At 35.3% G+C, this 14,961-nt stretch overlaps 1 protein-coding gene across 1 annotated transcript; it reads right to left on the reverse strand.

Moving 5' to 3' along the window:
• Nucleotides 1-420: 420 nt before the first annotated feature.
• On the reverse strand, nt 421-14,482 carry kst (spectrin beta chain, non-erythrocytic 5 kst). Its single transcript, XM_071891679.1, is given in 9 exon segments — nt 421-1,442; nt 1,614-2,479; nt 2,544-2,704; nt 4,196-10,559; nt 10,561-10,839; nt 10,841-13,309; nt 13,376-13,747; nt 13,799-13,997; nt 14,054-14,482. Coding segments are annotated over 8 exon segments (11,415 nt in total). The 5' UTR covers nt 13,973-13,997; nt 14,054-14,482; the 3' UTR covers nt 421-712.
• Nucleotides 14,483-14,961: the final 479 nt, after the last annotated feature.

Raw genomic sequence — 14,961 nt, forward strand, 5'->3', positions numbered from 1 at the left:
GACTAAACAACACAAAATACAGGATTGAAGCTTTAAAAAAATCATAATCTACAGACATTTTGACTCTAGAAGAGACTTATTAAGCAATCCCCAATGTGTTTTTTCTACCCTATATATTTTTTTCGCTCTTTTGGTAGTGACACCGGGGGGGTCAAATCTTCAACCATATCCTAGCTGAATCGTATAATAAACCTTCTAAGTTTCCCACTTCTGCATTATTGCACAAATAATGATCCTCAAAAACATATTTTTTTCCCAAGAAGAAAGGTTAGCAAAAATATGGATTTTTTAACAATAATCTTCATTACTTCATACAATTGTGGTGTGAATTTTATGGCTCCAACTTTTTCGATGTTGCAAGACAATAAGATAGTTTCAAGGGCCATTCTTAAATTAAACCAAATACACGTCATTCCCAAATTTCTTAAATAAAAAAATATATATTCCATATTGATAGATATATAGAAAACACGAAGAAATTTCATAGGGATAAATACAGTTTCTTTTCACACTACGGGGTTACAATAATGTTAATTCTATCACATAGTATAAAAATAGGTATTGTTATACATACGAACTAGAAAAAAAAAAGAATCTGAACATAAACTAGACAAAAATAGTGTGAAGATTTTTAGGAAAAAGTTTGATTCATTAAAGGCGTTAGGATACATATGAAGAAGAAGAAGTAGCGGCAGCGACATGACTTGGAGGCTTATACAGCTTTTGAAGATCTACCAAAGAACCTTCCAAAACGATTTTTCTTTTCTTTATGACTATGGGTGTCAGCTTCATCATCAAATGACGATTCCTCTTGCACAACTACTGCAGCGTTTGCATAGACTGGTTCGTCATCCGTTGAAGATGACGGAGGTTCAGCAGGTGGAGGTGGAAGGGACTTTGGGGACTTATCTCCTCCTTCACTATTACTATTAGCAGCTAACATTTTATCCAACCAAACTTTTATATCTTCCTCGGAATCTACTGCAAATAGATACTCTGATGCATCAGAGAGTGTTAGACGGATTACATGTTTCCTTTTGACATAATCAGTAGCTTGTGAAACGGTGGCTCGTCGAAGGAGTATTGGAGGGCTGGCAGGTGGTTTAGATTCAACAAAATCTAGATTATCCCTGTAAAACAATAGACAATTCTCTATTAACACTACATAAAAGTTCTTCCAGGATCGAACAGTTGCACGGCGTCCTCCGCTTTGGACCACTTGTTTTCGTTCAATATAACCTTCGTATGACGCAGGAGATGAATGAACTGATTCATTGTTGACATTGCTACTTTCAATAGGTTCCTTCTTCCGAACACTTTGTCGGAAACTTCGACGGGTATTGAAACTAGGAAGTGCGCTTCTACTCTTAGTGATAGAGGAAGTTTCAGAAGATGCAGTAGATGCTTGTTCACTTGATTTAACTGTAGATTCGTTTCCAGTTCTAAATTAATAATTAAGCAAATGTTAGACAGTGAATATATATAATAACGATATTGAAAGAGTACTCTACACTTTTTACGTTCCCTCCCCTCTACTTTCAAAAGCCCATTGAATAATATATGATAAGTATGATAAGAAAAATGAATAAATTCATGTATAAATAAAAACGCACCCATTAGAGGTAGAACTATTAGGATTAAATGTAAAAACGATCTCTTGAGTCCTTCGCCGTTCATCTTCACGTTTACGCTCTCTGGATATCCTAGCCATTTCTTTCTTTTTGATGGCTTGAATTCTTTCTGCTTCCCGACGATTTTCATCTTCTCTACGTGCAGCTTCTTCTTTTTCCTTGAGCTCGGCAAATTCCGTTTCAATCAGAGTTAATCTCTCAATATCAGAGATACGCTCATCTTTACTAGCTAATGACTTTTCTATTTCATTTTGCTTTGCGAGTAAGAATTCGACGTCTTGAATGGAATTTCCATATGATCCATCACTGACTTCTACTTCTCTAGCACCAAGCCAGCTTTCTAGATCATGAATTTGTTTCAGCCATTTAAAATAATCCAAATGCTGGGAGTAGATCCGACTTCTAAGAGACCAACATTGGTCCAATGTTTTCTTACGGGAACAAAGAACGGAAATGCGTTCTTGGATATCATCAGACATAAAATGATGATTGTCAATCAAAGCTAAACCAGTCTTTTCAAAGTTGTCAAATTCTTCGTTCCGACTCTGTATCTCAGATAAATACTGATTATGCTGAATTGTTAGAAATTCCGCATCTTGCAAATTTTTCCCTAGTTCGGGCCCAGTAACTTTAGACATTATTTCAGTGGTCCAAGACATCAATTCTCGGTAATCACTGTAATATTCAAGTAATTTTTCATTTTGTTTAAGCTGTTCATCCCTGTCTTTTGCTTTTCTTTCTAAACCGAGCATTCCTTCGTCTAACTCATCTCGTTTAACGTTGATGTGAGCTGCTGCATCTGGGTAGGATACACAAAGCTTTTCAGCATCATTCCCAATATCCTTGACCTATTTATAACATTCATATAATTATTTTAATAAATAATGAACTAGAAACATGGCATGCAAATACCTGATCTTTAATGGCAACTAAATCCCGATGCAGTCCCTCTTGTCTTTGTAATAAAGCGTGAGCCGTTTCAATATCCTGACATGTATCATCTACAGATAATATAGCCTCTTTTTCATTTATCCACTCCAAGGTTTCATCCACAGTTTTATCGAAAGCATGTACTAAAAAAAAGAATACATTCAATATTAAAAATACACCCAAGCTGTAAAACATTATGGGGATAGTTGGAACAGGGGGTATGACCCCATAATATTTTATGTAGCCTTAATTTACTACTTTTATTAAAACTACATATATATTACATATATGTGCCCGTCAACAAAAAAAACACAAGCTGAAATAAGTTTTCTTAAAATAGAGTGGATTGACGAATTATTAATGGAACGACGTAGCTCAATGGACAAAGCACTCACGAGAAGTTATTCTCTTGGACTCAATGTGCGTAGGTTTGATACCCGGTTATTCATAGTAAAGGAAATATAATTAATGTATATGGACTTCAAAGAAGATTCCAGGGTCAGATGGATTAATTGTAATACTGTAAAGTTTACCTATACTTAATCAGGTCAACCCCATCTCACCAATTAAAGGAACATTTAAAAAACTAATGATTTTTCTTAAAATTGAGTGTGGATTGTCATTCATTTCTATCTTCAAATTATTTTTTTTAATCCTTTGGAAGCGCCACAAAATTGCACTTTAAGTAGCCAAAATTGATTGCCACAATAAAAGAATGAAAAATCTTATTTGAAAGGCCATATCGTGGAAATTTAAGTCTCTTAAATAAAGTAAGATTTCAAACTATAGCAAAATTATTGGGTATCTTAACTCATCCCACAAATTTGAAAACAAACCCTAGAGTTGAATTAAATATGTCCTCGAAATATTGTGTTGTATATATATATATATATGAAGTTGTGATGAGACAATTAATCGGAATTGGCATCCGGAAAATTATGTTTAATTTGCAATTTCAATTTTTATTTATTACTGGTATTTAACTATTTATTACTTTTCTAAGTTATGAAATAAAAATATCACTCTCCCAAATTAAAGAATTTTTGTTTTTCCACTAGAGAATGTAATATATGAAATTTAATTTAATTTTTGTCCCAAAAAGTTTAACTTTCTGTGAATATGTATTTTTGAAATTTTTCCTTAAAAATATAGTATTTGAATTTTTTGTGTGAAAAAAAATTCTAGAATCCTTTTTCAAAAAAATTCTTTTTTTTTTGTGCACAACTGTATATTTTGGAAATTTTTTGAGAATAGCTGTGGATTTTTGAAAAAAAAAACAAAAAAAAAACATCAAATTGTATAGTAATTTTTTTTTCTTCAAAAAATTTAATATTTGAATTTTTTTTCAATAAACTTCGTTTTTGGATTAAAAAGAAAAAACAATCAAAAAACCAATCCCCCTGAAATATAATCCTGTGTACGCCATTGATAGAACAGGGTATATTTAAATATTATTTAAAATATGAAAAATTTGAAATCGAGATTTTTTTAAAATCGTCCAATCAAAAATAAATTCTTGATTGGAGTTCAAGATTGCTTTTATTTTGACGCACCACATATGCGTTGCCAGAATGGACCACTTTAAACTTTTAAAAAATTTATCTCCGTCACTCCGTGTAATTAAATCGTTTTACCTTTTTTGGCACCAAAAAGAGCCTCTTGTCGAGCAAGTGCTAGTTCATTCAAATCCTCCCATTGACTATGTACATCATTGATACGCCAAGTTATTTCTTTGTCGTTGATTCCCTCCTTCTTTAGGGCATCGGCAGATTGATCTAATTCCTTGACTTTCGTTTTATAACTATCAAGAAGTTTCAGGAAGTTACTGTCAAACTTTTGAATCAAAACTTCCACGTGGAATAAATCTTTTCCATATTCCACGGATGAAGCTATGGGTAGTAAACGATTGATACAATCAACAATTTCTTCGCTTTCACGAATAAAGGCCATAACTTTTTGCTTCGATAGAAATTCATCCTTACGAACTCTTACAGAGTCTTGAAGAGCTTTGAAGCCTTCTTCGATTTCCTTTATTTTCTTTGCAATAACCACAGAATCAAAATGTTTTCTCTTGATGAGTGTCTCTGCTTTTTCAGAAAGAACATTGACTTGGGAGGCATGAGCTTCCAGCTCTGATTCAAGGGCTGCAAATCTTTTGAGGTACGTATGGATTGCGTCTTCGTCAACAGTTTCTTTTGATTTTGACAAAAATAATTCTTTTTCAGCGATAAGGCCTGATATTTCAGCACACTGAATATAGAAATGTTGTGAATCCAGAGCATCTTCTAGTCTAAGTTTACGAATGGATGAATGGTCTTTTAAAGATGCCATTTTGGATTTCAAGTCCTCGATAATTTTTTGGATATGTTTGCTCGACCAATGCTGAGAACGAATCATTTGCTCACCTTTGTCGATTAAAGAGCGAATAATGTTTTCGTGGTTGAGAATATCAGTTTCAATGAGCTGATGTTTTTTCATCATTGACTCAACACTAACCAAACTATTACCATAATCTCGAGAAGCTGAGAGCTCAATTTTCTCTTCAAACCAAAGAAGCTCATCTTGAACGTCTCTCTGTAATTCGTGAAAAATAAGGGAATCTTCCAAGTTATCTCTGCGACGTTGGAGAGGATCATGAAGATTTTCAAACTTTGCTACTACAACCTCTGTTTGCTTCTTTAATTCAGGAAGCATGAAGTGATGGTTGTTCTCAAAATGAGTTTCACATTTCTCTTTCATATCAGATAACTGAGAATGATAGCGACCCAAGTCTGTCTCAATTTCCGTTTGTTTTTTGAGTAAAGCTTTAACAGAATTCAAGTCTTTACCGTAGTCCTCGGCTTGAAGAAGCTCTGAGGTTTCAAACTCAAACTGTTTCAATTCTTTGAGCACATTAATATATGTATTTGCGGTATTTGCTTGCTCCAAACGAATTTTTTTCATTTTAATCGTATCAATGAGATGTAACCATTCTGATGACAAATCCTTTATTTGTTGGGAAACTTCTTTACTCACAGGGATGTTCAAATGAGTCAGCCCTTCAGCCTCAGACTTCAAAGTATCAAGTCTTCCTTCATTCGCTAAAATTTCAGATTCAAAAGCAGAATGTCGTTGGATTTTTGATAGAATATTCGTTAAGTCGAGATATGTTTCATCCAAGGCTATTTGGAGTTTTTCTTTACTCCAACTTTTCATTTCAAATATTTTCCTTAGTAATAAATGACATCTCTTGGAATGTTCCAAGTCTTGAGCTCTTTTCAGTGAATTATTTTTCAACTTGTCAAGCCTTTCTTTCAAATCCTCCAAGTTATCTTGTATTTTTTCCTTTGCAAAATGATTATTCTCAATCAAACCCTGTCCTTCGGACTTTAATTTTGTGTAGCCCTCCTTTATTTGCTGAGATAAAGATTTCTCAAAACTATCATGCTTCCGAGTTAATATTTCTACATCACCAATGGAATCTCCAAGATCCTTTGAATCAAGTAATGCTTCTTTGTTGTCGATCCAAGAATTTAACTCAGAGAGTTTAGTATTGAATGCATTAAGCGCTTGGCATTGCTCAAGCTTTGTTCGAGTTTTTTCCCAACCATGATTGGCCTCGTCAAAATATGTTTGCAGAGATGATATTTGGGAATGAAGTATTTCCTTTTCTTCTGGTAGAACTGATTCAATTTCTTGGGACTTATTCTTAAGGTTTAGTATAGCCTCTTTTGGACTTAAGAGAACAGATTTCTTTTCTTCATGGAGTCTAAAAGCGTCATCTATTTCGTTTTGTGTCAAGGGAATGTGCTCAAGTTCCATTTGTTTATTGATATCTTCGATGCCAGACTTCTGATCTTTAATAGTATTCATAAATTCGTGGAAGCTTATTAGCTTATCAACACGAACGAGATGTTTTTCACAAGCTTTAACAGAAGAGTCCCACGAATTCTGGACTTTATTTAGTTTTTCATATGCATCAATAGAAAGTTGACTACCCTCGCTCTTAAATGTATTCCCTTTGGAAGCTAGGTCCTTAATTCTGGGATCAAGACTCTTAAAGAAATCTAAAATAGTATTCGATTTCTTGGCATTACGTTTAGCATCTTCGAGTGTCTTTATGTTTTCTTCAGTATCAAGTTGTTTTCTTTTCTCAGAGATCATCTCATCCACGTCATCCAAGTCCCTGTGAAACTTGTGGACACCAAGTGCAAAATTCAGCTTTGTTCTATATTTCATGAGAGAGCTTTGAACTGAGTCCCACTTCTGAATAAGATTATCGAATCGATTGCTAATTTCTTGAGAATTTACGAGATTCGAAGATGAAATTCTTTTAGCAAGAGATTTCATCTTTTTCATTTTATCATCATCAACTTTCATATCACTGTCTGCATCATTTAACTTCCTTTCCAATTCTTTACAGTGTTCAAAGTCTTTTCCAAGTTCAGATGCATTTATCATGAGCTCTTTGTCCCTAATCCAAGCCTCAATTTTTTCGGCTTGCATATTAAAGTTATGCATATCTAAGGCATCTTCCAAATCCTTGCGAATTTCTTCTGATAATTGATTCAAACTCCTCCACTCACGGTCAATTTTAGAGAGATTTTCTTGTATAATAGTAGAATGAGCATGTTTTTTCTTAATCAAGGATTCTCCATTATCCATCACTCGTTCCAAAAGTTTTTTATTTTGTGTGATTTCATTCTCAAATACTTGATAGCGTTTCAAAAACTTTATTTTCTGATGTAATGTAGCACTCTCATAATTTTTAGAATCATCCGTGAACTTGTTTCTCTTTTCTTCAATCCAATCTTCCATCTCTGAGATATCACGGTTGAACACTTGATACATTTTTTGAAGAGCTAAATTGTCAATTTTATCTTTTGACAAGGAATGGATCTTCTCAATAAACCCTTCAACTTCCTCCATTTTAGATTTAATTGTTTTAGAATCAAAATGATTTTGACCAGTTAGCTTATTGCAATGGCTTTTAAGATTTTTCGTTTTTTCATCATAGCTATTCAATAGATTCTTAAAGGTTTCATGTTGCTTTATTTCATTTTCTGTTTCGACTAGAGTTGATAAGTTGGATACATCCTTTGTAAGAGAATGCTCATGGGCGGTTAAAAATGCAAGGATATTTCTAGCATCCCTTAGGAAAAATTGAAGATCACATAATTGATCCAAATAAACTTTCTTTTGTTGCCAACCCATATGAAGATTCTGACGTTCATTAAGAACTTGACTAAGTGTTTTACCTATTTCCTCTGAATTGGGATGATTCTGACCAATCATCGCTTCACCAGCTTGTACTATCTCATGGAAAGAGGCTTCCCTAGATTCTATTTCTGCTTTCAAGTTTTCATGCTCTGTTTTGAATACTTGAGCCGCACCAACGTCATGAACACGCTCTTCTGTAAGATGTAGAGTCTCGAGATGTGAAGCCCATGTTAACAAGTCCTTACTCATTCTTAAAAAGCTGTGATAATCATAGTTGACTTGAAGCATAAACTTTCGATCCTTAGCTTTTTCTTGGAGTGCTTCCCAATTTTTAATGACTGTGGCTTGTTGTCCGTCAATATGTTCCGCATTTGGACCAGGATACTTTGCACGAAGATTACTTGCATCATCAATTAATACTTGTAATTGGGCTTCCAGTGCAACTAAATCATTCTCAAATACTTCGTGACTTCTGATCATACCTTGAACAGATTTAACATCCTTTCCATAATCATCTCCTAATGCGGAAAACTTCTCTTGGATTCTATTAAGAGCTTCTGCAGCGTCACGATTGTACCTATGGATTTCACCAGCTGCTTCTAATTTTTTGTCCCTCACTTCAATAGCAGCCAGTAAAGTCTCCCAATCCTCTGTCAATTGATCTTGAATATCCTGAACGTTATCATCATTATCTCCAAGTCTTTTAGCAAGAGCCGTAAGCGACTTAAATTTCTCATTACCAGTCAAAACATTCCTTTTGAAATTATCATATTTCGCGGTTAAGAGTTCCAAATGCTCATAATCTTGACCTAAATCTTGAGAAGTAGCAGTTACCATTTTTTCTTTGATCCACTGTTCTAATTCTTTAGATTCTCTCATATATTCATGATATTTGAGACGGTTCATTAAATCATTTCTTCTAGCTTTAGACCTACGATGAAGGGCTTTAATTTCTTGGGATAAAAGATCATCTTTGTTCTTAACCAATCTAGCTTGTGGATCGTTAATTGACCCAAGCATTGATGCCTCATTTTTAAGTTCATTTATGATACCCGTGTATGAATCGATTTCTAATTCGATAGCTTTTTGTTTCGTAAGTAACTTAACTGTAGAATCTTCATCCTTCCCAGTATCCTCAGATTTGATAATTGAATTCTTTAGTTCAATCCAATTTTCAATCTCATTTACTTCAAAGAAATAACTCTGATATCGTTGGGCTATATCTAAACCACTTGACTTATCCTTTATTATACTCTCTAATTCACTCCATTTACTTTTGACTTCCTTACAATCATCCCCAAAGGTTTTACCAGTATCATAAAGTTTTTCAACGGCTGGGAGATGTGAAAGTACCTCCTCTTCCAAATTTTTGTGTCTTTTACATAATGCCCTTACTTGTTGCAGACTGTTACCAGAGGCTTTGCTAGAAGCCAAAGTTTTCTTCTCATTAATCCACTGCAACTCGGAATTAAATTCGAATTTAAATTCTTGATATTTGAGTGCATCTTGAAGTTCCTTTTTGCGCTGAGCAATGGCTGGTCTTAGTGAGTCCATTTTCGAATTACAATCATCAACTGCAGCCAGAATTTTTTCTGATTCAAAGTGACCATCAGCCAGATGCTTAGCATGCTCCTCAAGCATTACAATTTTTTGTAGTATGACTTTAAAATCATTCTCCAAATTTTGATGTTTTGTCATTAGTTGTCTACAATGACGACGATCCTCAACTTCTTCCTTGGAGGATTCTTCTAATTCTTTAGCAATTGCATTTTGTCTATTCAGTATATCGACAACCATTTTTCCATAGTCTCCAGAAGCAATAGCTTGCTTTAAGAATTTGTTCTTATTCTTTGTTTCATCAAGTAATGCATCCCAATTAGAATTCAACTTTTTCAATGAGTGATCAATATCTATTGACCTAGGATGGTTTTGATCCCTCAACTTATGACCCATCATGTTAAGTAATTTTACTTGACTTACATTGGCTTTTAATTCACCCTCAAATACTTCATGATGTTTAATTTTAACTTTGAGATTTGAAGTATCACGGAAGGATCTATCCCTGGCTACCTTGGACTTATCTGCAATAAATTTGTTCATATTTTCAACAGCAAGATTAAATTCCAAGTATTCTTTAGTGTTTTCCAAATCCTTTTTAGCAACAGCTCTCGAAGACGCCAAGTCCTTCCACTTATCTTGTAATTTTTGATTCTTTTTAACAATATCTGGATCATTTAATTCATCAGCCATATCTTGAAAGGCAGCAAGACGATTATTGTGCACGTCAATAGAGTTGACAAATTCTGATTCTCTCTTTATTGCAGACTCAAGCTCTTCTTCTCCATCAATGGGTTTTAACCCAATTTGTTGCCTTAATTGGGAAGTGATATATGAATCAATAATGTCACCTTCCTTGTGTAACTGCTGAAGCTCTTTTGCTCTCTTGAGTCGAATTTTCTTGTCGTCCCATAACTTACAAACTTCAGAATGCTTGTTCTCAAGGTCTTTAACCGGCTCATTTAATTCATTACCCAAAATTAAAAGTTCTTTAAAGCCATCCTCTTTAGAGTCTATGTCGTCTTTGAGCTCCTTATGTGATCTCATTAAATCAGCAGCCATTTTAGAATCGCTAATTTTTTCATCTGTTTCCAAGACTTGAATAGCATCATTAGCCCATTTCATATATGCTTTTACTTCAGTTCTATATTTATCAGCAGATACTCTATTATTGAGCAATTCCCCTCTTTTGGTAGCTCGTTGGCTCAAATCTGCGAAACTAATTGATAAATAATTCACCTTTTTACTGATATTTTTGGACTCTTGAGGAAATTCTTTTTTTAACTTGGTCAGCACTATTGTTAACAATATATTGAACCTTGTCTTGTATGGGAATTAATTCTCTTTCAAAGGCCCTATGTCGTCTTTGAAGTATATCGAGTTGTTTTGGATCTGTAATATCTGTTTTTTCAAGCGTAGAAAGTGTATCCGACTTTTCAGTAACCCATTCAAGAGCTTCGTCAACACTTTTATAGAATGAGTCGACCTGCATAGTTCCCTCCAAGGATTTTTGCTTAGCATCCTTGCTTTTTTTTCAAGTCTTCCCACTGACTTAAAACTTCATTAAGTTTCCGCTTAAAGAATGTCTTTTCGGATGGAAGAGTTTTAGTGAGTTCCTCATACAAATGAACAATAGCAGAAATACGATCTTGAAACCTTGCTATACTATGAAGAATATCTCTCATTCCATCAGGGGTTTCTTTTGTTTGTATAGCCTTTTGCTTTTCCTTGATCCAAACTAAGGCATCGTCGCACTTAGTAGAGAAATTGAACTGTTTAATAGCTTTCACTAGATTATCCTTCCGTTGGTTTGTTTGATCTACGACCTGTGTATACTCTCTTTCAATGAAAAGAACCCTTTCATTCAGAGCTTCTTGGCTTATTTCATTATCAATATTTGATTTTTCAGTAGTTTTAACGACTTCTACCTGAACTTTCTTGGGATCCACTTCTGAGACATAGTTTCTTGGAACAAATCCATCATGGCCATTCTCCTTACGAATATTCCACCAATCATGATTAGACTTATTAATAAGAAATAAAATCTCTCCTTTTATCACAGATACCCCATGCCCTTCGTAGGGATACAAAGTTTTGACTTGAGGAACTAATCTTTCTTCATACACTACAATCTTCTCTGGTTTTTTGTCAACACGTTTGGGAGCTGTTTCTATAACTTTTCTACCAGTAGATACGATTTTTTTAGTATCTGTTTCAAAGCCTTCAACTTGTTGAGCAATTTCCTTGTGACGATTCAAAAGTGCCATTGAAGTAAATTCATCAGAGCCATAGTCAGAGGATGAAACTAGGGACATCATTTCCTTAAGCCACGAATCAATATCATTACAATCCGACAAAAATGTCAAAATCTCGAATAGATTGGCTAGTTTAGCATCTCTCATTGCAACAAGACTTCTAAGTTCTTCCCACCTCAAATTCAATGCATGGATCTTTTTATCAGCGTCAAAATTTTTAAACTTGTTTGAAGATAAATCTTCAGTGACGGCAACACTTGATTCATACTTGATAAACCATCTGCTTAGCTCATTTTGAAACATTTTATTTTTTTCTTGAAGAAGTTGGAGAGCTCTCAAATCTTTGGCAATCACGGGTGAAGAATTAAGAGCAATTTTATCATTCAGCCATTGTCTAACCTCTTCCAAGTCGTTATTCATTTGATATAATACTTGGTAATCCTCAAGTTCTTTGCGCTTATTTTTAGACTCTTCAAGTAATGCATCGTAGTCCAGAATAAGAGGATCTAAACTCTTGGCAAGCGTTTTCGAGAGCTCATTGTCATCTCCAAGATATTGTTTGGATGTACTTCTAATCTTTTTAACAGAGTCAGAGAGCACATTTAATTCCGATTCCAGGAGATGTAGCTTCTGTATCACTTCTGGGACATACACATCAGATTGTTCCAATTCTATTAGTTGGAAGGATGCCTTTAGTTTTTTTATGGCTGTATGCATAGTGTTCACTTCACGAATATACGCCACAATTGCATTATAACGAACTAATTTTATACGATGCTTCTCGAGAAGATCCGTGAGAGTTTTCCATTTGTCCATGATAAACTGTGCGCGCTCTGAGACTCTATCTTTATGGCAATAATTTTCTCTATTCAATTCTTGGGACATGTCCTTGAGATTATGAAATCTGTCCTCTCGGGACATGATGTCGGCAGATATAGCTTCATGCTTTTTAAGTGATGCCTCCACTTGTTGAAGATTGGATCCATATCTTGGATCAATAAGAACTTGTATCATTTCTTCCAAGTACCCATCTCGAAGCTTACTTTTCCTTTCAAACTTGGATTCAAGTTGTTTAAGTTTCTCTTGGCGAATAATTTCTTTTTTTATTGCAACCTCTTTTAAGTGCTCTTCTCGCTCTAAATTATTCCAAGCAAGTTCTTGCTCAGCCAATCTTAGGCTGGCATATGGATTTTGATTCAGCTGTTTCAATTTCGTTTGAATTTCAAAGTAAGTAGCCTCAATATCTACTTTTTCTTTACACTTTGGAGGTTTTTCCACCGTCAAATAACTCTTGAATTTCTTTAGATCTCCTCTTATGCCTTTCAGAGAATTTTCAAAAGTTCTATTTTTCATTTCTTGGGTTTTAATGAGGATCCAAGCAAGGAGTGAGGATGAAAGGGTTTCAAATTGTTCTTGTTGATTCTCTACATCTCGGATTTTAGACACAATATTGCCAATTCTTTTACCGCCTCTATGACCCTCTTTTAGTCGCGAAAAGGTATGATAGAAGCTTGCAACGTAGGTAAGTACAGATTTTTCATCTGGTTTCGCAATATCGACATCTTCCGGATCAAGAAGCTTTGAAATGCCAAAGTTTCGTTCAGCTACTTCAAACGCAAGTTCTAAGTTTCCAATATGATCTGCAGGATCAAGTCGATTATAATCCACTAATTCCGGCCTTTGACTATGAATTAGAGCATTAAATCCGAGGCCATCTCGCCATGAACTAGTAAAGTCCTAGAATAGAAAATAATATAAATCATGAGCTTCATTCTGTGGATGTTGAATGTAAATGAATCCTACTCGAATATTAACGTTGTGATAGTCCTGTGTCCTCCGTTGGCACCAGAGCAGGAGTGCGTCCTTGGCAGACTTCTTCTCTCCGTTCTCCTCTTGGTCATCCACATTGATTTCGATTTCTTGGATTTGAAACCTCAAAATAATAGTCCAAATGAGGCCCAATATAAGGCGAGGATTCCCATCCACGATGTCTTCAGCACCAATGGACTCCAGCCGCACTTTGGTATGCAGAAATGCAAGACAGCGATTCACATTTTCAATTTTATGCACACGCATTTTCCCATGGTTCGGCTTCCCCAACTTCTCCCCGGATATGATTTCCAGTAACTTGAGTAAATTCCTTCCATCCGAGAGATCCGTAAAGAGATCCTCGATCTGAAAGGGAAACAAGACGTGAGAGCCTCTTTATGGATATCAAGGCCATACCTCAAGCCTGGCTTTTTGGAGGAATGAGTTGACCCATTTCGTGAAGGTCTTCTTTTGGATATGGAGCCGCTCCTCTTGAAGTGCACGGATTCTTTCTCTCTCAAAGTTTTGAGGATCTTCGGAAGAGGAAAAATTCTGCGAGGCGAGAGCCCCATACTGCCGATAGCTATCCATCAGGCCAATACGATTACCTCACACTCTGGAAACACATCACATACATCAAAACTCCCAACAAATCTCCATTTATATCCTTACCTTCATTCTACAGCACGATCACTGTATAGCACCAAATAACAAATAGTACAACAATTCAAATTATAATTCAGCAACTTGTAACCGCCATCCGCCTCTTTTCAATTTAGTAGAAATAAATAGAAGAACTTATGTTCTTTTCCTTTTTCTTTTCTTTTGAGTCTTCACTCTTCACTTTTCACCCAGGAAACCGATCACTTTTTCCTCAACTAACCTCGGTATGTTTCCAATTTTTTGTATTCTTCTTCTTATTTTTATTATTTTATGATAGAGGAGTAACAAGTAGAAAGAGAGAGAGGAAGGGGGGGGGAAGACGAAGACGCAGACCCTCTTCCACTCGCTCACACTCAACCCAATTGCCAATGAATCCCCCGCCTCTTTTTCTCTCTTCTAGCTCTACCTTCCTTCCAGTTTCCTTCTTCCCTTCTTAGCAGGAGTACAAATAACTTGTAGCTACTCGTTCTTCCATGCTTGCACAGGAAGCTCGCCCGGCATTTAACGATTTTTTAGATTATATATGTATATCTAAGGTTTTCATCACCGTAATCATCATTTTTGGGCCTCCTCGAGGAGTAGGAAGAGAGGAAGACCCACCCAGTAAACTTTAGGGGGGGGGGAGTACTGAGAAACCCCTTTTATTATTTTTCTAGTCTCATCCATAGGCAATGCCTTCATATGGTGGGTCATGTGTTCATCCAGGCCCATGACATATTTATTTATTAATATACTCTCTACTAATAATGATTTCAAAATGAAGAGCTTTTGATCGAGTAGCATATCAATGCTGAAAGAAAAATATGAGGTCATCTTTTAGCAGAATTTATAATCATAAATTATTATCTACGGGGATGTCTTAGTCTTAGCAACGAAATGACTCAAGAGGATGAACACACTAGGCGGTCTTGTTTATC

Source organism: Lepeophtheirus salmonis, chromosome 11 (genome assembly GCF_016086655.4).
Source record: "Lepeophtheirus salmonis chromosome 11, UVic_Lsal_1.4, whole genome shotgun sequence".
In the NCBI taxonomy this organism is placed as follows: Eukaryota; Metazoa; Arthropoda; class Copepoda; order Siphonostomatoida; family Caligidae; genus Lepeophtheirus; species Lepeophtheirus salmonis.